Here is an 18,589-nt window from a genome sequence, read left to right on the forward strand (position 1 = left end):
CTACGTCATAGGCAAAAGCCAATCGTATCGGTCCATTTTCTGACCCGGGTGAAATGATAATATTGGAAAAAATCATAAAAGTAAGCACGACTGGACCAAGAACTAAGTATCTAAATATCTTACAAAATCCAAGTGCACATTTTAAAAATGACTGAAATGAGCTGAAACCAGTTTGTGTATGTCAGCGTGGATGGTTACTATGGCAACGAACACACCGAGTTGTAAGAATTGAGAAATATGGTAAGACAGACGTTAGCATCCAACAAGTTATTGCATTGATAGAGCTATACTAGAATATTGACGTACTTATAAACCATTCGTTTATACCTCCGTTATATCATTAATAGCGAAAGCATTGCAACTGTTGTGACTTATTCCACGGAGGTTGTCAGACCTGTATCGTTAGCTAGCTTCTAACTTCTACTCAGAAAGTGTGGTCAGCCAAGATAGCTGTAACGTTAGTGCTAACTTAACATAATATATCCTACTCTCTTTACATTACGCAAATGATTAACATAATATATCCTACTCTCTTTACATTACGCAAATGATTAATTACAAGAATGGGAAAGTCATTACTGAGCTTCTTGCTATCCCTTCTCATTTTTGCATTGAGTTATAGGCTAATGCAGTAATACTAGTGATATCTTGAAGGTTGTAGCTACATCTCTAGGGCATGCATTTTCGTTGTATTGCATCTCTCGATATTGCTAATATAAAACTTTTTTTTATAGTCAGGCAAAAAGAAAGGAGGCAAGCTGAGCAAAGGGGAGAAGGAGCGGTTGCAGAGAGAGGAGGATGAACGCAAACATAAGGAGGAGGGTACGTTTCCTGTGGCAACTTATTTTGACTTTAAACGCCACTGTCGACAGAGTAACAATATTGCATAGTCAGACTGTTTATTGGACGTAATCTAGTCTAGTCGTGTCTGAGCCAATAGTTTACGATGTTAATCTTGGTGTACGTGGTGTGCATTCATTTTTGCTTTTCATAACATTGTGGATGATATGACAGTTATTCTATGTGGAACAGTAGGCTTCTATGTTTATGTTCATGTTTATTATGGTATGTTTATTTATCGTGCTCCCTGATATAATTCATGTCAGTAATCACCAAAATACTCACTAATCCTCTTTGGGTTAACCAAATGTCTGCCCAGAATTCGCAAATTAGAACATACATAACATAAAACCAATACAATCTGACAACAATGATAAATTGTAGGACTGCAACTATGGATTTGTTTTTCTGGACATGCACACATATAAACTAAACATACAAACAACACGTTTTTTTTACCCAGAAATATTCATGGTATAAGAATGTTGCTGAGTAGGTTTTGTCAGCCATCTGCAGACAACACAAGGCAGCTATGGATCATTTTATTCAACATGAAGACCTGCACATTGATATGGTAACTCTCAGTTGGTAGGACTCCAAAGCACAACAAAAAGTGGAAACTCCCTCAGCCGCCAAGACTGAAAACAGACACATAACCCAGACATCAAATAGCTCAGTGACGGTGGTTGTAGTGACTTTGAGTGTTGAGTATTGAGTGGCATCGTGCATGATGCAGCTTGTGTGCGTGTGTGTGTGTGTGTGTGTGTGTGTGCGTGTGTGTGTGCCTGTGATATTGTGTCTTCTCAGAGGAGGCCCGTTTGGTGGCGGAGCGAGAGGAGCAGGAGAGGAGGGAGAGACAACGGCAAGAGCAGGAGGAGCAGGAGATACTGGAGCTCAAGGTAACGGGTCATCCACTGGCCACCAGAGTCACATTTGACTGGATACCAAGATTGGATCTTAAGTTGAGACAGGGAGCTTCAGTGTGGAGGAGTTCAATCTGCTAATTATGCCATTTAGAATTTAGAATTTAGCCAATATGAATCTGCAGTACAGTACGGGGGCAGCCCTGGCCCACTGGTTAGCACTCTGCACTTGTAACCGGAGGGTTGCCGGTTCGAGCCCCGACCAGTGGGCCACGGCTGAAGTGCCCTTGAGCAAGGCACCTAACCCCTCACTGCTCCCCGAACGCCGCTGTTGTTGCAGGCAGCTCACTGCGCCGGGATTAGTGTGTGCTTCACCTCACTGTGTGCTGTGTTTCACTAATTCACGGATTGGGTTAAATGCAGAATGCAAATGCAAATTTCCCTCACGGAATCAAAAGAGTATATATACTTATACTTATATTATTGTTGGCATATTGAGGCATGACTGGGAGAGTAAATGATTCTAGTGTGCGGCCTCTAACAGGACAAGGAACGCAGAGAGGATGAGCTGAATGAACTGCGCCATCTGCTGGAGAAAAACCAGGCTGCTGTCAGTAAATGGGAGTCTGAATCCAGGGAAAAAGCTAAGGTGCCTTCATCAGGTTGCTTTGAAATGCTTCTTGTCACTGAAGCTGTGTTCTTCATCTGAATGCATTGTTGCCATTTATCTTTGTATTTTTTATTTATAAGCAACTTATGCTAAAGCCCATGGACAAGACAATTCAAGACAAAAAAAAACAAAAAAAAACAGTAGTCAACGCAGGCCCTGAAATACTATCTTTTATGAGAGATGTAGAACACTTGCAGGCAGTAGGCATTAGCTAATCATACAGACTAGACTGACCACAGATTTTGTAAGCGTTTGCTGAATGTCCACAGTGGGAGCGCTACATGCGTTGTGATGGCAGCCCAGACCCCTCGGTGCTGCAGGAGATCAACACCTTCATCACGCTCTGGCGGGAGGACCCTGAGGCTCAGGTCAAACCCATCCTGCAGCAGTGTGATCTGGCACTGAGGGTAAAGCTCTCTCTGACCACCACCTGTTCATCAACATGGCAGAAAGAAAAACACAACACACTCCAAAATGATTATGTTTATGATTTTATTTAATTTAGCATTTAACAATATCTTTTCTTTGATCAGTATCAACATAGTATCTAAAGCGGATATATCATAAGATATTAGAGAAACAGCACATGAAGCAAAATATTATATGGTCTTTTGGGCCCTCACCGTCGACTTCAAGGCAGCACTGCCTGGAAGGCACTAGGGTTAGGCAAGAGCTAGTGTTAGGGTCAGGATTAGATGCCTTGAAGTCGACGGTGGCAGCGAAGTCGAAGGTGGGGGCCCAAAAGACCATTAAGCACACGAAACATGCTTGTTCATGACAAACCAATCCTGCAGCAGTGTGACCTGGCACTGAGGGTCAAGCTCTCTCATCTGACCAGCATCACCTGCATGTCAACATGACACACTAAGAGCCTGCTCACTGGCAGCGTCATTTCACTCACTGTTATAACTAACATTGACAATGACTGTGCATATAATTGCAATATACAGTTATTTCAATATGCAGATTACCATGCAAATTAATCTAGTTAGTGAATGAGATGGGAAAACACCCCAACACACTCCAATTATTATATTATAATATAATTTAATTTAATTGATAATTTAACAATACTTATTGAATTATTGTCTTTGATCAGTATCAACATAGTATCTAAAGTGGATATGTCATAAGATATTATAGAAACAACACATGAAATATGGTTGTTAATGATAATAATACAGTAAAGTATTGTAGGGACAGTCCATGAGGCATACTCTCATACACATTGCACACTGTAGTATGTGTCAGTATACATGTGACATGCAGGTTGATGTGATGGGTCATCTTCTCTGTGCAGCTCATTGATGAGCTGGAGGGTCTGTTGGCTGACCAACCGGAGCCTCAGGAGGCCATCCAGCACAAGGAGACGCTGCAGTCGCTCCAGGAACTCATCCTCGCCAAACAGAACCTCATCACTGAGGAAGTTCTCAAGGTGGGCCACTTCGGCGAGATACTGAGAACAACTTCATTTATTCACATTTTTGCTCTAGATATTTCATTGTTGCATTTTAACCATTGATATCATATGTATAGCCTTGTTCTGTTTTCAAAAACATGTGTCACACAACTGCTCTTTAGACACTTTAATGTAGACTAGAAATACTGATTGTCTGGATTGAACTACACCTTATGTTCATATGTTGTTATTATTTGTTTGTTTTCGGCAGTTGGCAAAGACTCAGTCGGATATCGAAACAGGGAATATGCAGACAGTGATCCAAGACAAGAACATCACTCTGTGTCTCTGGGCCAACCTGAACAAGAACCCAAGGTATATCCTTCATAAGAAAAGTATTACCTTAAAACTTTTTACTTTTTAAAAGTTTTATCTTAAAGAAAATGTTTGGGTAGGAGGGAAGCAGTAGTGTCAGTGTCCCATATCACATGCGGGCTCAATGAGAGTATGTGTGTGTGTGTGAGTTATTCTAGTTGTGCCTGTGTGTCTGTGTTCTCTGCAGGTTTAAAGGTTTCGAATTCCAGGAGGTGGAGCTGAGCTTCAGGCTGCCCAAGCAGCTGGCCGTGGGCGACGTGGCCGTCCGCATCCTGCACGCGCGCTACGACCACCTGTCCCACCTGAGTCGGCCCACGCCGCCACGCTCGCGCAGCTCCTTCGCCAGCATTGTCGCCGGGGGCGACCAGGAGCCGCAGGGGCCCCAGGACACCCCTGCCGCTGCGGAGACGGAGGGGGAAGGCGAGGGGAGAGGAAGTGTTCTCCCGGGGGAGGAGGCTGAAGTGATGTCGCTTAAGTCAGAGGGCAGGAAGGTGTGTTCATGAATTCATGAGAGGATAGATAGATGAATGAATTAATGGATGAGCAGATTAATGGATGAATGGATGGATGGATGGATGGATGGATGGTGGTTCAAAACATGTTTGTGGGTTGGTGTGCGCTAGTAGGAGTGAGTTGATATCAGCAGCAAGCACTCAGATTGTCTGTCATGTAGCCTGAATGTGTGTGTGTGTGTGTGTGTGTGTGTGTTGCAGACTGCTGTCAGTATGCAGTCTGGGAAGGAGGACAGGAAGAGTGCTGCACTGAAGCCAGTAGATGAACATGGGAATGAGCCAGAGGAGACTGAGACCATGGTAGAGGGCATAGACTCAGGTGAATGAGTGCTCCTAGTGTAAGAACAGAGAGAGGGAGAGATGGATGTTTGTGTGTGTGAGAGAGAGAGAGAGAGAGAGAGGGGAGAGAGAGAGCAGCAGAGCACAGCATGCACAACAACATGCATTACACAGAACAAAACAGAGCATAGGCATTTCAGACAGCCCATCAAAATTGTTGTTTCTTCACGTTGCTAGTTGCTTCGGTTGCTAGTTTTTGGTCATTTTTGAATGTTTGAAAATAAAATAAAAAACTCCAAATAACACCTTAAAGGTGTCGTAGCGTGAGGTTTACCCACTGCATAACACTACCCTCTGGCTAGCCATTACGTTACACCAATACTGTTGTCTCTCTGTGGTCAAAGGTGAGGGTGGCTCCCCGTCACCCGCTGTGGACCCAGTGGCCGACAGCCTGGTGGAGAGCATAGTGGACTTGCACCAGTTGAGCTCTCTGGGCGGCGTCTTCTACTTTGATGCGTTCCACCTGCCACCTCAGGCTCACTCGCTCAACGGCTGGGAGATCCGACAGGTGAGTCTGCAGAGCCGTTGAACCTGCCTCTGGAATATTCCAGAAAAATCCCATGTGGTCTTAAGGTGATGATAGTACACAGGGTAATCTTTAAAGCAATGTTGTCGAACAATAGCACTGACCATTGATTTTTGGGCAGTTTTATTTGCCAATACATTTTTAACCAGAGATCTTAAATCATCAGCAGACAACTTGCCATGACCATACAGCCTATGGCCAGGACCATCAAACATTAGACCAGAACATTAGGAACCTGTGATGTTATTGCCTGGCAACTTGGCTCAAAACGTTGCCCCATGTACCTTCACCTTTAAGCATGGAGAGTAGCTAGAGCAGAGGTTCTCAAGCTTTTTGGGGCTAAGGCACCCCAGAAATCAAACCAAAACGCCAAGGCACACCGGCTTATGGTAACCCCTGGGCTAGAGGATGTGAACTGTGTTTAGATGAATAGACAAGCACTCTGGGGCAGTGACTCATGTCATATGCTCATACAGTAAGTACTTCCTAAGATGCAAAGACGAACCAACCATTCCAGTGGGCTGATAACTTATTTTCTTTTGCCATGAGATACCTTTTTTTAGATACTTAAATAAAATCTGTATCTGTAAATCTGAATGTGCTTGTACGTGCTGGATATGAGAAAAGTAGTTTCTGGTTTCTTGACTTGTTTGTTAAACACTATGAGAACAATGCAAACGAGTGGTTCTGTTGTTCAGAACAGATGTACAGCAGACATAATGACCTCCCTGCTCCATGACACTGGGGTTATGTTCTGCTTCTCTCTCTCTCTCTCTCTCTCTCTCCTCCTCTACCATCTGGTCAGCTGCTGGACACAGGCCTGCAGGTGTTCCCTTACCCCTCAGAGCAAACCCCTCTGCACAGCTCCACCTCTGGCAAACTGGACGAGAGCGGCGCCCTCTCCTACCTTCCAGTCGGGGTGTCTGTCAAGCTGCCAGACACGGTCATCTTCCTGGAGGACCCCCAGGTGGCCAGATGGGACCCCGCAGGTGAGGTGGACGGATGCTTGTCTGAAGTAGATCATAATTCTAATCTCAACTCTCACTCACCTCTGGCAGCGCTGCACTATGAAACCCATTGGTACTGTAATTGGCTCATTCACTCCCTCACTCTCCACCTCAAGATGGTGTGTGGTGAGCGTTCTGGCGCATATCGGCTGCCGTGCATCACCCAGGTGGGTGCTACACATTGGTGGTGGTTACTAGTGAGGTCCTCTCATCTATGTGTTGTAAAGCGACCTTGGGTACCATGAAAGGCGCTATATAAGTCCAAGGTATAATAATAATAATAATAATTATTATTTTCAATGGCCTGCCGCTGCGCCGAGCAAAGCGCAAACGACGTTTTGCTGCTCTGCTGCTCTTGCGTGTACTGTGGTCGAAGTTCAACAATTTTGAACTTTGACCGTGGCACGCTGTAAATCACAGGTACCGGTATTTTGCGCTGAGCCCCACGACAAGCACATCAAAAATCTATGGGACATTACCTCAACCAAGAGCAACCTAGCGACGAGCGCAGCGCATGCCGCATACAATGTGAAGTCCCCTTTAGGTGTGCTCAGTTAGCAGCACTTCATTATAGGAATTGTAATTGAGATTTAAGCAGATAATTACTTTATTCATCATCAAGGGGAAATTGCAGTGTTGCAGCAGCAATTTACATAGATAATAAGAAAAACATTCAGATTACACACAGTGTTGGAATTAAAAACACTGTATAAAGAAATATACCAATGTACGTATTATATATGAAAAAGAGGAAAAATAGCCTGTACTGCCCTGCTTATAAAAAATAAACAGTATTACTATTATTTATGAAAAAGCCTTTACTGCTGTGACTATTAAAGAAAAAAAACAGAAAAAAAAAACAGTGCAGGAACTGTGATCAGGCGTCTCTCTAATGTCTCTATGACAACTCTCCCTGCTCCAGACCAGCACTGGAAAACAGACTGCATCAGCGATGTGTCGTACGAAGCAGAGGCCAGGAGGGTCTCCTTCAACATGGACGCCTTCTACGCCTTCACGCTCATGCAGGACATGTACGCCAACATGCCCTTCCAGGACTGGGAGCTGAGGCCCCTGGCTCAGGACTCGGCCCTCCTCACCATCACTGGGGCCCTCATAGACGTCCGAATCACCATCAAGGTAGGAACACCTATAGCCATCAGAGACAGATGGGTATTAAGTCACGAGAGCTTCATAGTGTTGAGTAGATGTGAATAATAAATATCAAATGTAATTATTTGATATTGATTATATATATATCATTATATATAACATTTATATATAATTATATATAACATTTCTAAACCAACCCAGGTGTTTTAGAACAGCAAGACTACCATCAAGGGAATAAGAGTGCCCCCAAGTGGCCATTACAAGTTTTGCATTGCATTCAGTCAAGAGGGCTTGGCTGAGATCGAATTAGGCTTGATAATATTAATTATGGGGCACTAGTTAGTTCAAATTGATAAAATGCGACCAGACCTGATAGAATTTACCCCTACCATCATTCAGTCTTGCAATAAGATCTTCAAATGAGGCTGTGTCTGTTATTAACTTCAGCCACTCTGTAAAACTAGGCCTTACTTGGCTTTTCCAGTGTCAAAGAATGATTCGTACTGCAGTGATAAACCCAGCTAGTGTCAGAGCAGATTCCACTTTAGAAACCCCTGGTGGCAAAAAGGACCTATCTCCAAGTAGACACAGCTGGGGAGACTCTGGCAATGGTGTGGCTAACCAATCGGCAATAGTTTTAATGATTTGTTTCCAAAAAGGAAAGACCAGGAGGCAATCCCACAAAAGATGGAGGTAGGAGCCTGTGACGATCAGAAATCATATTGAGTTCAGTTCCCTGCACGTAGCAGAGCACACTCTGGCACATCCACCTGACACACCCTGACGAGATGTCAATCAGCATCACACTGCCAGTAATAGAGAAGGAAATGTTATTTATTTATTTATTTATTTTTTATCCAGACACTTACAACACAGAATAACAATAAACATTACATCTGTATATTATAGGAGAGCAGATATCCAGTATGAGTACTGAGCAGCCTTTCATGTCTAAAAGGACTTATTAACAGAGCTTAGTCACATTTCCTGAGACCACACCAAGGCCTCTGTGTGCCCTCATTGTATTGCATGTGGCTTTGAAGAACCAAAAGGCAAATTTCATGTGATAGTATATCAGGGCATTTACATACAACTTATATACTCATGCAAATATGAAGTGCTTATGTCAATGCAAGGTGTTCTCACAGGGTAAAGTCTGGGTGTTAATGTAGTTTGTGCTTGTGAATGTGTTTATATGTATGTGTACGGCACAGGATATTTGCAAATACAAATACAGTCTTCAGAGTTGCAATATTAAGCTGGGCAGACAATGTGTTTTTTTGTTCATATGACATGATAACTCGCACTACACATTTCAATCGGACGTGATTGCTGTGCTCACACTGTATATTTTACTGCTTACATTGTATGACAGCCAAAATAAAAATCTGACATGTCAGATATCCAGTAGGGTTGGATCTGAGCTGGAACATTGTCTTCTAGTCAGGCGTTGTGTACCTACTACATGACAAATCAGACAGGAATTCAAAAGTTTGTTGGATCAGACTGATTTGGTGCTCAAATCGGGTCAATATCACAGTGCCTGCTTGGACTTATCCTCTTCCCTTCTCTTTCTGTAAACCTGCAGCACCCTGTAAACTTGCATCATCATTTTCAAAGCATTAATCATCCTTGACGGGCTATTTGTGTACGTCACGGCTCACCAGTTGCTTTGGGTGAAGCAATTGTTTGTATAGTCTGTATAAAAAGATGACCGATGTGGCTCCATTCAGTTATGTTGTATAGAACTAAAGGCCACAATCCCTCCACTGTCTCGCCCATATATATATATATATATATATATATACATCCTATATTCATCCTCTTCACTATATATACAGCCATTGATTGTTTGTGTGTTGCCAGGGTGACCAGTGCATGCTTCAGACGGAGCATGAGCACGCTCCCGCCCACCTCCTTGACCGGTGGATGAGTGCGCCAGCGCTCCAGGCGGCCATGACCAGCGCCGGCATCAACATCTTCACCAGCGATCACTCAGACAAGTATGTCAGCGTCAACGCCAAGGTGAGCCCTACACACAGAGTGTGGTGAGACTGCGTCTGTCTCGGAGTACCCTCAACCTCAGTCCAGTGTTTCGTAGGGCGGTCTCAGAAAGCAGTATTGCAGTAATAGACAGACATGCCACCCATGACTGGAGCGTGGATTCGAGTTGAAAGTGAAAGTTTTTTTTATAAATCCCTTACATGTCCTGTGCAAACCAATAATCCTGTGCTGTTGACATACAAGCTGAGGAAAAGAAAAGGCCTGTGGGAAGTGGGGAACATTCATTTATTTATTCATTTACTTTCTCTGTCTCTGTATGTGCATCACTGTGTGTGTGTGTGTGTGTGTGTGTGTGTGTGTGTGTGTGTGTGAGTTAGGATCCGCTGATTGAGCACACGGTCTATGAGCAGATGGCCCTGGTCTCCTCAGCTGTGGCTTTTGCCTGGAGCCGATGGAACTCACAGTGTGGACAAGAACACCTGGTATTAAAGGTACAGCACACACACACACACACACACACACACACACACACACACACACACACACACACACACACACACTACAACACAATTGTTCTGAGACACACACAAACAACAAGCAGGGAAAAAAACAACCTTCTACACTGTCAGAGGCACAGATGCATAAACTAATCCATAAAAGCCATAATCTAGAAACTAGAAATTGTTCAGGTTGATTCTGAAGAAGTTACTCAGGTATTAGTTAAGTTTTGGTAGTCTCCAAACTCTTTCATACACTCAGACACAAACTTACAAACACTGCACTCTGTGTGAACTGTGCCAATGAGGAAGTTTATTAGATATGGAATTCAGTGTCAGCAAGAGGAACTTGAGCGGAGATCCCGGACTTGACTGACAGGTTTGTAAATATTGCAAAACAGGGAAGCCCGTAACTCATTCCAGTTCATTCCGAGTTATACTAGTCAGTCACTCCCAGCTACCGTGTACAGTCAGCCAGTACAGGACTAACTAAACTTCAGCTCCATTAAGGTGCTGTTGGGAGGTGGGCAAAACCACATTTGCTATGGATTTGCTTCTTCATAATACTGGCTCATGAATTCACTAACTCCTCACCATTAGGGGTGTCACGATTCTCCAAATCCTCGATTCGATGTAATTTTCGATTTTAAAGTCACGATTCGATTTTCGATATTCTTTTTTAATATTACTATTAACGCATTTCTTATATGTTATTTACTCGTTTTGGCCTTTTCCTTTTCTGTTTCGGGAGGCTTTTATTTTGAAACCGCTTTTTATTTTGAAACCGTTCCAACCACGAGGTTGTAATGTAAACAGAAATATAGCTGCAAGCAGCAATGAGGGGGCCAAGCAGAATAGGCCGAAGTAGCCACGGCGACAAGATAGAACTCAGACACCCGCGATCAACACTTTCAACAAGTGTCACATCAAAACATAACTGACTTTGTTGGGCTGAAACAGGGCTGAGTATTGCTTCCGCCTCCGCCAGCAAGCCCCCCCCACCTAATCACCCCTGCCCGTCCCACCCTGTCCCACCCCGCCCTGCCGTTGCATGCACGCATTAGAATGAACTGGATGGAACATGTTGTCATCAGTTTCACATCAAAAAATAAAAGATTGATAAAACACATCAGCAACTACAGATCAAAATGCAATATTGCTAATTACAGCGCCCCCTACAGGTCAAAGGTCACCAAATGTTTTGTGCGTCCTCCTAATGGGGTCATGAATCTATGTAGTAAGTTTGGTTATGATACATAGTAGGGTTGATGAGATATGAGCTTATTTCCTGTTTGGCGGCTTCGCCACCAATTTCGATTGGCTGTTACGGAAGACTACTTTTGTCAATTGTTCCAGAAAGCAATATATTGATAGGTTATGGTCTGAAGATGGTCTGTGCCAATTTTGGTGAAGATCAGATGAAATTTGTGACCTGTGAAAACTTTTTGATGTTTTTGATTAAATCCAATATGGCGGCCGAATCAATTATGATGACATCACAAGTTGGCCTGGGTTGGCCTAAGGACCTCCAACAGTATTACCTGAAACCACTAGTGCATTTTAATTCTAAGCACAACAGCAGCTACAGGCCAAAAGGCATGTTTCTTAATTACAGCGCCCCCTAGAGGTGAAAGGTCACCAGATTTCTTGAGCGTCCCCCTGATTGGGTCCTGAGTACATGTACTAAGTTTGGTTATGATAGATGAATGGGTTGCTGAGATATGAGCTCACTTCCTGTTTGGCGGCTTCGCCGCAAATTTTGATTGGCTGTTACGGGTGAACGGTTTAAGTTCCGAAGACAAAATTTGTGACCTGTGAAAAATTAGTTTCACTTTCAATAAAATCCAATATGGCGGAAAATCCATCATGGCGGAAAATGACGTCATAGGGTGTGTTGAACTCGGCCTGGTCCAAGGATTCCAATGGTACCTCAATTTTCAAAATCGGGCCAACGGGTCAGAAGTTACATCCATGAACGCATGTCCAAATTTGGCCTGTTGGTGGCGCTAGAGCACTCGGGATGCGGACTCGAAATTTGGTGAAATTAATCCTGGGATTCAGCCTAATTAGTGTGCCAAATTTCACAACTTTTCACCAGACGGTTCTATGGGCTGCCATAGATTTCAATGGCAGAGGAAAGATGTGTAATAACTAGACTGCATTTCCGGCGGGAACTGCGAAAGTGTGCTTGCCCTGGTCCGGTCACCAACGTGAGCAGACAGTGACATACGCTATGCTGAATCTGGCTTGATCCAAGCATTCTAACAGTGCCTTTCAGTGTTGGAGCAGTGGCAATACCTCAAAAGCTCTATTCAACTATTGCCTTCTATGGGTGAATGCGGTTCGTTGGCTTTTACCTGTGGCCTGCCTTCGAATTTAGCTTCTATGACTAAAAATCAAATCAATAAAATAAAACAACAGCAGTGATTGGCTGCAAAAATAAATAATGTCACGTCTTGCACCTCTCAAACTGGGCTATCAGGTAACCTAGAGAAAATTTTGAAATTATGAAATATGACTAAGGCATTAAAATGCTGCTTGTTTGTCAGGATATTTTTTCACTGATTTATTTTAGAAATATGAGCTATGAGTGTGAATGTTATATATTCCATCCCCTAATTCTGTTTTACTGGTTTATTTGACAAATAATCTATATGGATTTGCTCTATAAAGACCTAATGTCTGTTTGGGATTGTTTTGAGAGCCTATTGATGTATCTCAGAATAAAGGAATGTCCACAACATTAGTGATGGGGTTTTTTTTGTGTGTGAATGTATTTTACTTAACTCATTGAATGTAGCTGGATACTCATGAACGCATGTCTCTAATAGCCACAATAGGAGTAATTTTAGCAACACCGTATTTTGTGTGGCCCATAACGACCCAGTGGATCGTGAAAATGTGCCAAAATTCACATTCCTTGCTTGTTGTTGGTACATTAATCCCATTCAGATTGCCACTTATCTGAGATGTAAGAGTTCAGTATAGGTTTAAGGTCTGGGGCAGGGATTTGACATTCTGTGACTTCTTCATTGAGGGCTTGCTTAGCAGCACTGTCCGCTTTCTCATTTCCCCTCAGACCAACATGGCCTGGGACCCAGCAAAAAACTACACTCAAGTTCTGGTTCTTTAGACGTTCTAGTTGATCAAGCTCAGCTTTGGTTGTACTTTTTGCGTGACATTAAAGCCTACTGGAAAGATTTTTAATTGCAATTTAATTGAATGCAATTTACTTTTACGATTAAATAAAATTAATTTATCCCCCTCACCCATAGTTTTCTATTTATTTACAAATGTACATAGGCCTACTGTAATTACATTTATACATAGTTATTCTACTGATCTTTATACTATTCATCCTGCACATAAACTTATTCTTACTACTCTTATAATGTTGTTTCTGTACTACAATGACACTGTTTCCACACTGCACATAGCTGTATTTTATGTACATATCTGTTATATATTTGTCATATTGAATATCCATATTTATTCTGTTTTATTATATTCTGTTAATACACTGCATATATCTATATTATTATTTCTACTATTATAATGTTACTGCTACATCTACATACATCATTCTACTTATTGTATGAGATAACTGCTAATACACTGCACATATTTATATTTAATTCATATTACTCTAAACCACCTTCTGTAAATCAACTGTATACTACTGTCTACATTGCACTATATTTCTTGACCTGTCTCTGTATATTTCATCACCTTTCTATACTTTGCATCACATTGAATGCTTACTGTACATGAATCACAGCTAAGATCTTTGGTTGCTATGAAGGCCAGTCGTTCTAAATGGATGGTTGCTATGGCCAAAGGCCAGTTCTATCTCTGCCGTTGTCAAGCGGGCATATCCTAACCTTATTTGATCTTATCTATTTTACTTAGCCTACTTCCATACAGCGAGTCCCATTAAGAAGTGGCCACTTCATTCACACTTAGGCCATCCTTAAAAATATTTTCGTTTGCCGTAACCCGACCGACCCTGTCAATTTAGAACCGACCCAAATATTTATTTTTTTCCCCTTTTAGTCCGACCGACTTGCCGGTTGTAAACTTGCGTTAATACCGACCGATTGTTTTTTTTTACTCTAAACAACCAATACAAATGCAATAAAATAATATTTATTTTAGTAGGCCCAAGTATTGTGAATATAAATTGCCTACATGCAAACGTGGCTCACTTAAAAAAAACCTGTGGCGCCATCTCTACACCATTGGTTTTACGCGATGTCACACTATGGCCTACGCTTCGTTTCATTCACACAAACCGATAACGCTTTTACTTGGCACGAAGTTCTGGAAGAACTGTGGCCAGATCTTTTCTCATCCCTTCTCCCCCTAGTCTAACGGTGACCGTGTCGGAGTATTGAAATTGGTTGTGGTCTATTCAGCATTTCTCAAAATATGGGTCCGCAACATGGAGACTGCTGGTCCGCTGGAGTCGGGAGGAAATTAGGCCCGGTGCTTCATCTGATAATTTGCTGCGCCAGTTGATCAAGAAACCGCGGATCGGCGAAAAAAAGAAAACAAACGTTTCTGCTATCGATGTCATTAAACATGGAGCCCTACAATTAAGTGGTGGTATGAGCATTCATTCAATGCGGCGTCTGCGCCGAGAGAAACTGAAACTAATCGATAACGTTGGTATCAAAGCTCCGCCTCAACCTGTTGGAAGGCTATTTATTTATACAAGGATACAAGGATACAAGGAAGTTTATTGTCACATGCATATAGTTACTGGAAGTAAGAAATGCAGTGAAATTATGTCTGGTGTCAGCCTATTTGTGCATTAATGGGGGGGGGGGGGGGTAAAAGTGCAGTAGAAGAGGGGTTTAGTAGATTAAGTGGCAAGGGCTGCATAAAAAGGTGGGGAGGATTGGATAGTGGGTGGGGGCACCAACAAGGAGCACCAAGAGCAACAGGGGCATTACCAAGGAAGAAACCTTGGGCAGATCCACTGCTCAAGGGGGCTAACCCAACTGCCAGGGGTCTTGTGTGTGTGTTGGGGGATGACAGGGGAGATGGGATAGTGTGCTGTGTTGGAGAGGGCAGTGTGCAATATGTGTGTTGGAGAAGCTTCCTCATGAGACAATGTGCTGTGTATTTGGGGGGGGGGGGGGGCAGTGTGCTGTAAGTATGTTGGGGATGTGTGTTGGAGAAGCTTCCTGATGAAATAATGTGCTGTGTATGTAGGGGGGGGGGGGCAGGGACTTACTATTGCAAGCAGAGTACTGTATGTTATGTATGTGAGTGATGACAGTGAAGATGTGTGTGTGGGCGGGAGGGGAGTGGAGCAGTGACTGTGTGTGTGTGTGTGTGTAGTGTGTAGGTGGGTAGGTGGGGGCACACCATCCAGCACATACACATGGAAACCGATATTTTAGGCACTTGGACACGAACTCAAAACGTGTCTCTCTGAAGCTCTGTTCTAGAATCTTTGCTCTGTTGTTCCCAGAGTTGCTAGGCAACAACAAATAAACGAAATGACAGTCTTTGAAACCAATGGTATCAAAAGTGTACGAGTGATTACGAATGGATGTGTGTGGTTTGCAATTAGAATAAACAAGAAATAACATTTCCAATAATTTCCCATGATAAATTACATATTTGCACCTTCCTTACTTATGAAGCTCACTAATGCCACCGTATTTAGTAAAATGTAATACAACGTTGCCACCAAGCGTTCAGCATTAACGTGACATTGCTTGCTTATTCTTTCGTCAACTCCATGCTTTTAGGAAAACAATCTTTTTATCATAATCGCTCATTGAAGAGGGAACTAGCAGCTCGTTTTTGTAACAGAGATAGCTGTTTATTGTCCCTAGGTTTACAGAAACACCTATTCATATTAATACAAGAAATCAAGTTAACGCTGCCGACCACTGTTTGTCATGGCCCAGAATGCCTTGCATGTCTTTACAACAAAACAACCCAGTAAAACCTCATTTCCCGTAAATATATGAATTTGCATACTTGTAACATTTTTAATAATACTCTCCCATCATGACATTTAACAATAAGGACAATTTTTATTTGAATACCATCAATGTGAAAACAACTCTATTATGTAAGCTATATATAGCTACTACTCTCCTTGCAATTTTAATCCGTAAGTCCATACTATCCCATGGCAGAGTAAGGAGCAAGAATTTCATGATTGGGCAAGCCTGCCCAGAGACATTGTGGCTCCTGGAGAGATTGTGCATACTTGGAAGGCATTGCAGATGCAACTGCAAATGTGAAAGGTGATAGTTACTATAAATGGATGGGTGGTATGCCAAATGATGGAAACTTTTAGAATATTTCTTTTTTTTTTTTTTTTTATGCACCCTCACACTGGAGTCCCCAGTTCATACACAAAATTTGGTATCGATATGTGACAGTGTTCCTGAGATATGGACGACTTCCTGTTTCGGAGCTTCGCCGCCGATTTCGTTTGGCTGTGACGGGCAAACGCTTTCAAAAATCAAAAATCCTTCCAGTAACTTTTGTGAGGCTTGGTCCAAGGATAATGTACGTCAAGTTTCGTGGCGTTCGGACCAAATTTGTGACCTGTGAAAATTTAGTTTCGCTTTCTGTTCAATCCAATATGGCACACGAACGACACGCCCACCTGACGTCATCTTCGTGACCAACTTACACCGGTACTGACCGGACGTTTTAAAGTTGGAACGATGTCTCTGTCTCAAAGGGCCTAGGCGCTAGAGCTGACAAAAAATTAGGGAGACGGGAAAAATAATAATAAAACTTAAGAAGAACAATAAGTGTGCTGCTTTGCAGCAAGCACACTTAATAATAAAACTTAAGAAGAACAATAAGTGTGCTGCTTTGCAGCAAGCACACTTAATAATAGGAAAAGCTAGAAACACAATGGGTGCCTTCGCAGCTTCGCTGCTTGGCCCCCAACTAACATTAGGTTAAAACAGAGACGTGAACATAGTGAAATGAAACAACACAGAATGATAATTTGATTCTTTCAGCACACTCCGAAGAGACCCAAAGTTAGTGTTCATGGAATATGTTCTTATCAATGTGCATTTTAAGCCTTAAAGTAACTTTGGACTGTAACTAGATCACCTTTTCACTTGCTAAGTTGAGTAGCCTAGGCCAAGTTAGTTTTAATTGACGTGAATGAATCCTTCCACAACAGTGATTTCAAAGTAGTAAGAGGGGCTTTGATTTCGGTAGGTTGATGTGTATATTTTAACTGGCTGCAGCCTAAAATTAGAGGAGTGTTGACGCTGCAGTTCAGCACGTGCGTGTGTTTGTGCGTCTTGGCATACATGCTGGACGTGACATTGGGGGTGTGGCTGCATCGTCGATTCTACTTTTAAGTTCGAAGTTCGAGATTGAGATGTAATGTCGACGGATTTCGATATAAAATCGAAATCGTGACACCCTTACTCACCATGTTTGGGCCTCAACATACATACACACACGGCAAATGATTGATAGAAATGGAAGTGTTTTGAAACGGTGGACGTACATAAATTAACTGAACCTTTTGACCCCTCCTCCACCCCCTATTCCCCCAGCACATTCACTTGATATCATCTGTATATTGTTGATTACAAACATGTATCATGCATCTCCAGTTCTAGGGAGTTTTTCTTCACCCCTGTAACCCATGGGCCTTCTCTGATTGTTTAGCACTCTGTAAAGCGCCATGAGACATGTGCAATGTTTTGGCGCTATATAAGTGATAATAAATTGAAATTGATTTTGTTCCATCAGTGTATAATCCGAAGCACACAGAGCGGATTGTCTGTTCATAGTGTTGCCAGAGTGATAACAATGACAGGAATGCATTGAATGTGTAAACATACTTCTGATCTCACTCTTAAGATTTCTGATCTTCTCCGTCAGGTATGTGAGCAGCTGGAGGGGGAGCAGGTGGAGGACGACGCCTGGTCCCTGTACCTGCTGGGTGCCCAGAGGAGTCAGCGGCTGGCCATGGGCGAGGACGACGCCACCTTCAGCCCGCAGCTGGCGCCGCGCTCCGAGTTCCACTCCACCTTCCTGCACATGCTGCTGGACGGCTTGAGCGGCGTGGCGAAGGAGCGCGTGTGCGCGTCGCACCACCTCCATGTGGAGACTGTGCAGAGGCTGCTGTGTGCCACGCGGGTGCTCACCTACTCCTGAACAAACACACACACACACACACACAGAGTGCTCACCTACTCCTGAGCAAAACACACACACACAGGTTGCATACATCGTTACATGTACAGAGACTTGTCAGTGCACACACACACACACACACACACACACATACACTTATGCAAACACCATACATTTAAGCTACATGCTCAAGGCCTCATATGCACTCTCATGTGTGAATGAGTGAACGATTGAGAGAGAGAGAGAGAGAGAGTGTGAGTGTGTGTGTGTGTTTTTAACTCCTGCTAAAACAGATACCAGAC

At 42.9% G+C, this 18,589-nt stretch overlaps 1 protein-coding gene across 2 annotated transcripts; it reads left to right on the plus strand.

The window, feature by feature from the left end:
• Nucleotides 1-18,560, plus strand: dnai7 (dynein axonemal intermediate chain 7). 2 transcript variants are annotated; one of them, XM_048268456.1, is made up of 15 exons: nt 1-80; nt 735-822; nt 1,648-1,739; nt 2,248-2,352; nt 2,643-2,780; nt 3,674-3,808; nt 4,044-4,147; nt 4,335-4,638; nt 4,861-4,978; nt 5,343-5,506; nt 6,330-6,513; nt 7,454-7,668; nt 9,508-9,666; nt 10,023-10,136; nt 18,033-18,560. In XM_048268456.1, the coding sequence occupies exons 1-15, from the start codon at nt 54-56 to the stop codon at nt 18,306-18,308; spliced, it is 2,223 nt and encodes a 740-aa protein (XP_048124413.1). In that variant the 5' UTR covers nt 1-53; the 3' UTR covers nt 18,309-18,560. The 2 variants fall into 2 exon arrangements, with proteins under 2 accessions (XP_048124413.1, XP_048124414.1); XM_048268457.1 differs by lacking the exon at nt 1-80 and adding an exon at nt 81-240.
• Nucleotides 18,561-18,589: the final 29 nt, after the last annotated feature.

The sequence above is a fragment of the Alosa alosa genome, chromosome 17, assembly GCF_017589495.1.
Source record: "Alosa alosa isolate M-15738 ecotype Scorff River chromosome 17, AALO_Geno_1.1, whole genome shotgun sequence".
NCBI lineage: Eukaryota > Metazoa > Chordata > Actinopteri > Clupeiformes > Clupeidae > Alosa > Alosa alosa.

Coding starts and splice junctions, on each gene's coding strand:
- dnai7 (XM_048268456.1), top strand. CDS start 54: ATGATAATATTGGAAAAAATCATAAAA. Junction 81..734: donor TATTGGAAAAAATCATAAAA/GTAAGCACGACT, acceptor TTTTTTTTATAG/TCAGGCAAAAAGAAAGGAGG. Junction 10,137..18,032: donor AAGAACACCTGGTATTAAAG/GTACAGCACACA, acceptor CTTCTCCGTCAG/GTATGTGAGCAGCTGGAGGG.